General features: G+C 43.9%; 1 protein-coding gene across 1 annotated transcript in view; it reads right to left on the bottom strand.

Moving 5' to 3' along the window:
* Ryr3 (ryanodine receptor 3) overlaps positions 1-8,957 on the bottom strand; it is a 622,696-nt gene that overhangs the window by 68,804 nt on the left and 544,935 nt on the right. The window contains exons 65-67 of the mRNA XM_023703237.1: positions 7,239-7,413; positions 5,917-6,237; positions 3,439-3,679 (exon numbers count right to left, since the gene is read on the bottom strand). Of these exons, the coding sequence (XP_023559005.1) occupies positions 3,439-3,679; positions 5,917-6,237; positions 7,239-7,413 (737 nt within the window). The remainder of the gene's footprint in view (positions 1-3,438; positions 3,680-5,916; positions 6,238-7,238; positions 7,414-8,957) is intronic.

Here is an 8,957-nt window from a genome sequence, read left to right as displayed (position 1 = left end):
TTTAAAATGCTAAAAATATAAGCAACTTCAATTAAATTATTTTAAATAGACAGAAGTTTATGTATGTATGTATGTATGTAGGTAGGTAGATGTGTATGTATGCATGTTTTGGTTGTTACAGGGTTTCACTATGCAGCTCGGACTCATGGTAGTCCTCCTGTTTTCTGCCTCTCCCGTGCTGGGATTATAGGCGTGCGCCACCATACCCAGCCTCCGTCACCGGCTTAGTACGACTGAGAGCGGGGCCGGTGCAGCGTTTGTTTCCAGGGATCAAACCCTGGCCCCTACACTTGCCTAAGTAACACCTTTGTAACTAAATGCTAAAATGAGACTTGCCAGAACAATCTCTGTGTCATGGCAACATGGGTTACAATTCAAAAAGTCAATAATATTCTTCCAAATATTCCTGCATCCCTTTAATACCAAGAATGAATACTTTCAAATTAAGTATTCTCAAATGTTTATTTTAGGCCTTTAAACTTTTCATAGAGCATGGTACAGTTAAAATATACAAATATATAGTCTGTGCTACTGGCTCCTGATACAGAATTCCTAAAGATGACAGTCTTTCAAGTGATAGTGATACCTTTTTGTTTTTCATAATGAACCCTTCATTGTATCTGGTTTACACTAATGATGGCCCTTGGTTGAAAGATGAGGGCTGCTCACCAGAAAGATGAGGAGCTTCTGGTTCTACCTAATAATGGACTAGAGGGTTGGAGCTCTCACCATATCTGTGGGGACAGTCACAAATGGCCAATGGTACATTAATCATATCGACATGATACAATTTACATAAAAGCTCTTGAAATATGCGGTCTGTGGAAGTAGCTCAGTGGTAGTGCACTTGCCTGGCATAAGTGAGGTCCTGCGTTTTGTGTCCAGCATTGTAAAAACCAACCGACAACACCATCTCTTGAATAATGAGATTCAGAGCTTCCCGGATGGCAAACACACTGATGCTCTGGGGGACGTGGGAGACTGTGGCTTCTCTGTGCCCCCACACTTACCCATTTCCCTATGAAGCTCTTCGACTTGGAGTTCTTGAGTTCTTTCTCACAAACAAATGATCATAACTAAAATGCTTTCCTGATTCCTAGGACTCATTTTGAGGAAGGAGTCAAGGGACCCCTGAATTCATCATGGTCCAGGAAACATCTGTAGCTTGGGTACCCCCTTGTGGCTAGTGTCTCAAGTGTGGACAGTGAGAACCAGTGTAGAAAAGAATATATATTCAGTTATGGAGGAAAGCACACACCAAGACCTATACAGAAGATAAGGGTGTTTCCAATATCCTATCCTAATATCTAATGGAAATATCTGTGCTCATATTGTAAAGATCCTTTATGATTTTATAGAATCATAGTCCTAAAGTCTTCATCATGTCTCAAATAATTATTTAATTGTTTATTATGGATTGCTATGGTTTAGATCTAAAAGTCCTCCAAATGTCTCATGTCCTTAGAAGATGACTGGGCCTTGGGTGGCTATAGCTGACTTGCTGTGAAGAGGGGGGCCCTGCTGGAGGCGGACCCCTGGGTGTGTGGCCTGGAAGGGTGGGCTTTGTCTCTGACTCCCCCCTGCTCACTCTGTTTCCTGGCTTCAATGGGTGGGGAGAACTTTTCCTCCTCTATGCCCTTCTGCCATCCTGCTTCTTGTGAGTCAAAAGTGAACCTCTCCTCCTGATTCCTGGCTCCTCCTCCTTGGGACAGGAAAGTGACTGAGACACGACTGAACTGAAGTCCACACAGCAAATGAACATATTGGGCTCAGGCAAAGCAAATTATACAGCCAACTCCTGACACTATGTAAGTTCACTTACTTTTGACATGAGGGCCTTTCAGCTTGAAATTCTATAGAACAGGATAGGTGCACATGAGCTGGGACATGCAGCTGCATCCAGAGAGGACATGAATATAACCTCAGGCACATGGAGCCAATGGGAAGGGCTGAGGAGCAAGAGGGGGTTCTCGGACTAGCCACCCTGAAGCACTGAAGTTGGGGAGCAGGCCTGAGGGAAGGGGGCAGCCACTTGGGCAGGCTTCTCACCCTGGGTTCTCTATACTTGTTCCTGAATGATGCCCGTGTGTCAGGACAGGGACAGATGCCATGAAGTATCTCCACTGTAAATCTCATCTCATCAGTTGCTCCCACTACTCCCTAATCTCAGCCACTCCTTCTCACTGTCTGAGCTCTAAGTTTCAGTCTCATAAATATCTCCCCAACATGTTACCAGTCTCAGTTCTCAATCATTTCAATATGTTCGTGATTTTCCCAACACCATAGCTTTTCAGGTCACTGTTTTCATCTCCATCTGCCTTGGAATAAAATTATATGGTCATTACCAATAACTTGCTCACCCCAACCTTATATTAAATTCATGTGTCTCACTGTTTGACCACTAACTTCTGTCTTTTGATCCTTTGCCCGCCCATGCACATTAGCTTCTAGTGTCCTCACTGCTCTTAGCATCTAGCATAAAATGCATGGTTATTAATGTAGAACAGTGACTAATAGAGGTGGGGAGGGGTTGAGAGGAGAAAGATGGATAAAGGGAGGCTGGACTTAATATGTGTTAATATAACTAAACCCAATTAATATGTACAATTAATGCAAGTTAATAAGAAAAATATTGTATCTTCAATCTTTGTAACTGTTCTCTAACCCATTTGTGTGGTACTCACTTTGCAAAATTGCAGCCCTGGTCAAAACCAGCCCTCTTTCTATGGTAATCCTCACTCTGTTATCCCCCACTGCCTCTCCTGGATCCCCCACTGCCTTCCCATCTCTTACTGTGTTCTGGCCCCTTGTGATCCCCTGAGAATTGCAAGTCATCCCTTCCTTAGGACTTGTCCCACCCGATCATTCTCCCTGTGACAGCCTTGCCCCAGACTTTTGTGTTCCTATCTCACTTGCTCAAATGTTGCTTCCTCAGTAACACTCTTGTTATGAAAGCACTATCCTGCCTGACCTCAGCACTCCTACTTCCCCTTACCTTCTCCTATATAATTTACTTACATGTTCTCCTAATCCCAGAAGCTGCTCAGGCCAAAGAGCTAGTCTATTCTGGCCATTCATGTTCTCCAGGGATAGAACAGGGTCTGACACACAGCCAAGTCGTGGCTCCTGGATAAATGTGGGAATGAGCAACAGCAGGGCAGAAGCAGGTCCCCACTACCTTTATTTGACCAACTCCCTCTGTGCTGTGGCAGCTTGGATCTTGCCTGCCACAATCACACAGAATCACTGACCAGGGAAAGCACTGTCCATTGGTCCTACCCCAAGGATTAATGAGGGGACTGGGAGTGGCAGCTGTAACTTCCCTTCATCTTACCATTCATACAGCACAGCACAACACAACACAACATTTCCATTCCTTTCTATTGCCCAAGTTTGCCTTGGGAAGGGGTTGGTGGGCTTTCTGAGGTCTCCCTGTACCTGTTGTTGTCCACGTAGCGGATCAGCATAGGGTAGAAGGCATAGAGATCTCTGCAAAGGACTGCAAACTCATCCAGGATGAGCAGCTCTGCCTCCTGGGTGTCCCCTTTGCCATCGGCTTTCAGCTGCTCTTCCTCCTGCACGGTCTTGACCGCCTTCTTTTTCAACTTCTCCAGAGTAGGGATGAAGTGGCTTCGCAGCAGGTCAGGCCTGGCTTTGCTGATGATCGGCTGGGCGAACACTGCATTTGCAGACAAAGGGCTTCCCCTCAGTTCTGGCCCCACACAGGTTTGGCTCTCTAACTATCTGTGACCTCCCTAGAAAAAGCCTCATTCCTTGGAAGCAGTGCTGTTGCGCCTCAGCAGGCACTCAGTGTGTGTTTTCTGTTTGGTGGTGGGCAGGCCAGGGCCTGATCTGATCACTATACTCAGACCATGGACTGAACTGCCACACTGCACCCCATGACTAGGCACAGTTACCACGTACCACTTAACAATGTGAAAAAATTAAAAAATCAGTGTTAGTATATATGTATTTATGTGTACACACACACATGTACACATATACATGTTCTGATTATTTTATAGAAAAATCTGTTACACGTAGAGCAGCCCAAGCATAGTTCCCAGTCTTCCACCTGTGAGTCCTGCCAGCCTGCCGCCTCTGGGCTCCTCTGGGCCCACGTGGAGGCAGGCAACACTGACATCAGACAAAATTAGCAGAGGCTGAGGGGTCTCTCCAAGTGGAAAGGCAGAGATAAGGGATCAGTGGGGCTAACGTTTTGGCCTTTCCCAGAGAGAAAGAGGAAACCTGTATGCCTTTCTGTATTTCTTATGTCTTATGGATCAGATTAGTGATTATATTAGTATGAAATAAACCAATGTAGTAGGATATTTTGAAGATAGAAATAAGAGGAATTAGAAGAAAAAAGTAAAATACATTGAGTTATAGCCAAGCACAATGGTACACACCACTAATCCCAACACTCTGGGGGGCTGAAGCCTAGCAGTTTAGCTGGGGCTGGAAATGCAGCACAGCGCGAAGGCCCTGAGTCAATCCCCAGGACCCCTCCCTCATCCTGCCCCATCCCATCCCCCACCATGAAAAGAGTCAGGAACCACGAACCAAGTCATGTACACTTAAGTGTGTATTGTATATTTCAAAGTTCTTACAGCTTTGGGCATTTTGACTGGAAACAGCCTACATTCCAGTAACTTCTAAAAATTCTTTTTTCCTTTTTTTTTTTTTTTAAAAAAAAAGGAAGTTTTAGAAAGAGTTAAGGGAGCTTTCTAAGAGATACGTTAACTGAGAAGTTGTGGCTGGTCAGCCCTCATTGATTTACAATTGGCTTAGTGGAGAAACCAGGAATTAAATTCCCCAACTGAATGAGACCTGGATCTGCCTTGGCAATAAGAGACCAAAGTTCAATTTCAGTGCCTCTCACAGTGACAGGTTTCCTCTGCAGAGACAAATGGCTGGGCTGGGGACAGAGCTCAGGGGATTAAGTGCATGCCTGGCAAATAAAAGGTCCCTAGTTCAATCCCTGGTATTGTAAGAGATAAAATAAATATTTGAATGAAAATGCCAAAGGTTTTTAAAAAATGCTGGGGAGATAGCTCAGTGGTATAAGCACCTGCCTGGCAAGCACAAGGTCCTGAGTTTGATTTCTGGTTTTTTAAAAAATTGCTGGTTTGATCCTCTGCCTTCCTTTGATTCAGGAAGTGAATTTGTGGATCCACACACAGTGAATCTCCTCTAAAAAGCTGCCTTATGGTTAATGATGTTATTTAAAGCTAATGGGTAGGAAGAGACATTTATTTTAGTTACTCATCTGCCCACAGAGGCCAACATTATTTAGTAGCCACCACAACCAAAGATACGTGTAACTTTGGTCTCAGTGCAGGCTCTAATGTGGGCTCATGGTAGCAGTAGTTTGCTCACTGCTTTTCTTTCTATCCTTCTATAAGTTCCTGCATATGGTAGGCTTTTAAGGAATGCTATTAGCCAATTTTCCATTCCTGAAGCAATTGCAAAAAAGAACAAACTTTGAAAAACAATCTATTTGTTGTTGTCAGAAACCTATGAATTTTCATGGTGGCACACATCTATATTATATAGCTACTTGGAAGGCTGAGGCAGGAGGATTGCAACTTCAAGGCCAGCCTGAGTGTCTTGAGATGGGAGAGTTTTATAAATGTGGAAAGTGAAAAGGGATGACAATGGCCACTAGGATGGAGGGGAGTTGGTCAAGAAGGTTTCCTGGAGACTCTAGGGGGCTAGGTTGGCAGGGAAGTAGAGCAAGAGCGTCTGCTTCAGGAACTGCTCCAGGGGAACATGCCACTGCTGTTTACTGTTACGGAACAGGGAGTTTTGAAGATAGAACAGAGCTTGATGAAAACCATCATGGTATTAAAGCGGGATGCAGAGAGTCTGGCTAGTTGTTCTGGGGCAGGGCCTGGGGAGAAAAGGCTCTGGTACCTGCAATCCGCTTCATCCAAGAGGCCTCATCAATGCCTAGGTTGTTGTTGATGATCTTCAGGATGTCGCCCAGGATGAGGCTGAGGTGTGCAGAGGTGACCTTGGTGCAGCAGGGCCCTGGGCTGGGAGGCAGGTTCTCTGGCCCCCGCTCCCACCAGTAGGACAGGTAGTTGCAGAGCATGGGCAGGACCACCTCAATGACATGGGGCATCTCTGCATACCGGGCTCCCGACTCGGCCAGCTCACTGATTTCCTTCATGAGGCCGTCCAGCTGGGGGATGTCAGGGCACATCTCTTCCACTGTGTCTGGCATGCCTAGAACTGACCGAGAGGCACAGAGAGAAGAATGGCACAGGGGTGAAACCTCTCTTCCTCTGCCCGCCCTTCCTTTGGACTTCAGATATGTGGAAATTTCCACCGAGAGCCTTGGAGGGGCAAGCTTGGATGTAGAACAGCCTTGGTGTTCTAGAATTCTGTGTGCACTGCAGTTGTCAGAGGTTGTGTATATTCCTAGGTGTCATTCTGAGATTTAAACACCTACAGATCACAAGCAAGATAATTTTACACATACAATCTCAGAGTACATAGGTGAAGGCAGAGAAGTTAATCTTGCTCTCTGGAGGCCAAGTACACAGGACTAGGCTAACTGCCACACACAGAACTGAAATTTACAATTATGTGCTACCTGATTATAGGTGAGAAGGCTCAGGCTGTGCATGTGTATTCACATGTCACATGGACAGTAGTACATCAACCTAAACAATTTTTTTCTGCCTAAGACAAATGTGGACTTGCTTTAGGTCAGTACATTAGAGTCATTTTTGACCTTTAGAAATTACCTACATGTTCAGTAATTGGTAATTGAGTGGAATAAATATTTGCAATTCAGAAGGTGTTCTGAACTTCAAATGCCACATGCTGACCCATAGAATATAGAATATAGAATATAGAATATAGAATATAGAATATAGAATGACCCTTGCTGAATTGGCTACCTGAAAGCACTCTCAGAAGCATCCTGTTAGAATCAGACACTACACTATTGAGGGAATCCTTCAAAATATACTGTCCTCTCATCAGTTAGAATAGATCAATGATTCTCCAAGTGAGATCCTACCTGCAGCAGCTTCACTTAGAACAACAGTGGCAAACCTACATATATGTTCAGGAATCGGCTATAGATGCAAATTCTTGGGCCTCACTCCAGGTCTACTGAATTAGAAACTCAGTAACTGAGGTCAAAAATATCGAACAAACCTTATAAGTGATTCTGATGCATACTAGCATCTGAGAACCACGGGGCTTGATTCTGTTTTATTCACCTAGCAGCTTTTCTCTCAAGAAGACACCACAGAGCATCCATCGCCTCTTTGTGGTACAAGCAGATGGTTTACACTGATGGAACTGGACCTTGTTTCCCTGTGGTTGATAATTCTGATCAGGCATGGAAGGAAAATACACTGGTTGGTAGTAGCATATTTTGATCAGCCCATTATTCTGAAGAACACATATAAGTGTGGATTTAATGTAGTTCCAACTAACTGACATGCAACAGTATTTTTTATTTATTTATTTAAAAATTAAAAAAAATTTTTTTTTATGTAACAGTATTAAACCTTTCCTAGGCACATCTTAATTTTTAGATGAGTCAGATAATGCTCCAGGCTCTTGCAGGGCATTGCAAATGCTAATACAAGGAATTGTTGGCAAAGCACAGGCAGTCAGGTAACACAGTTTTCCAACTGATTGCAAGCCTGTTAAATTAGTTCACACAGGACTTCTACCATGTAATGTCCTGTGTCACCTATACAGTCCTCTCCTATATGCCACAAGCTATGCACTTTGTCATGAATGAAACTCATCTTCTTATAGCCCATTAGGCCACCAGTCATTCTGCAGGTAAGCCTGGTTGCCCCAGAATACATATTCATGCATACACTACTTTTCAAGATTCATGCACATGGTCAGACTTCACTTTGCTCATTAAATCAGTGATGAAAAGCAAGGGCTTAAGGATCTGGACACTGAGTCTCATAGGTGTCACTGACAAATAAGAGACTGTGTCATCTCTAATCACAACCTAACCTCTTTTCTCCCTTCAGAATACACAATGATTGATACGTCTTCATTTATAAGTATGTCTTATTAAATCAAATGCTGAGGTGCATGGAATATGAAACCGGAAGAAACTTTTCATTTTTAAATAACTCTCAGGAAAGAGTACATGAGAAGAGAGGCGCTGGCCTTGCTGGCTCCAAGCCCAGCTGTCTGAGCCCTATATAATGTTGACACAGAAACAGATAGACTTTTTCTCAAGTCACAGTTGCAGCAGATAAATGTATGAATATCCAGAGCTGTCACAACTGGGCCTGGTATCCCTGTGGATTTGAGGACCGAGGGGCTGGCACTGGTTATTGCTCAACTTTACCAGAGCCTGCTCTGTAGTTCAGCCCATATTTTAGCAGCTGGCTGTTGACTTACTTGACAGCATATGTGGGCAGAGAAAAATAAGGTTGGAAATACCTACAGGGTGAAGCTGAGGCTGAGGGGGCAAGGAAAGGTAAGCTGCCTTATTTCACATGGGGCTTTGGGAAGCTGAGGCATCTTGGTGATGTTTCTCTCTTGGATGCCTCTGAGAACACTGGTGTCCTCTGCATTCCAGCTCAGAAAGAATTTTATTGGCATCCCTATCTAAGTTGTCCTGGTAATTGTTTCTTGGTGCAATGTTCTCTCCTTGTGGGAAGCAACAAGATGCAAGTGGGAATAAAGCTGCCATGGGTTAGCACTCTGCATTTACAGATAAAAACAACAAGGGTGATGAAAAGCATAGCACGAATCTTAGTCTTGAAGTCTTCTCCCTTAGGATTCTTGACAGTCTGAGAAAGGGGACTTGAAATAAATGGGATTTCTACGATGTCCAGCCATCTATCTATTGGTTTTAAGAAAAATTTGGTCCGAATAGGCTGGATTTTGGTTTAAAATGGCTATGTTTTGTTTTTTATTTCTCTTAGTATTTTGAGTCTGGCAGTTTGCTTCTTTTT

This window comes from Octodon degus, unplaced genomic scaffold (genome assembly GCF_000260255.1).
Source record: "Octodon degus isolate 3935 unplaced genomic scaffold, OctDeg1.0 scaffold00166, whole genome shotgun sequence".
In the NCBI taxonomy this organism is placed as follows: domain Eukaryota; kingdom Metazoa; phylum Chordata; class Mammalia; order Rodentia; family Octodontidae; genus Octodon; species Octodon degus.
The sequence above is the reverse complement of the archived record's forward strand: the minus strand, read 5'-3'. Positions and strand labels throughout refer to the sequence as shown.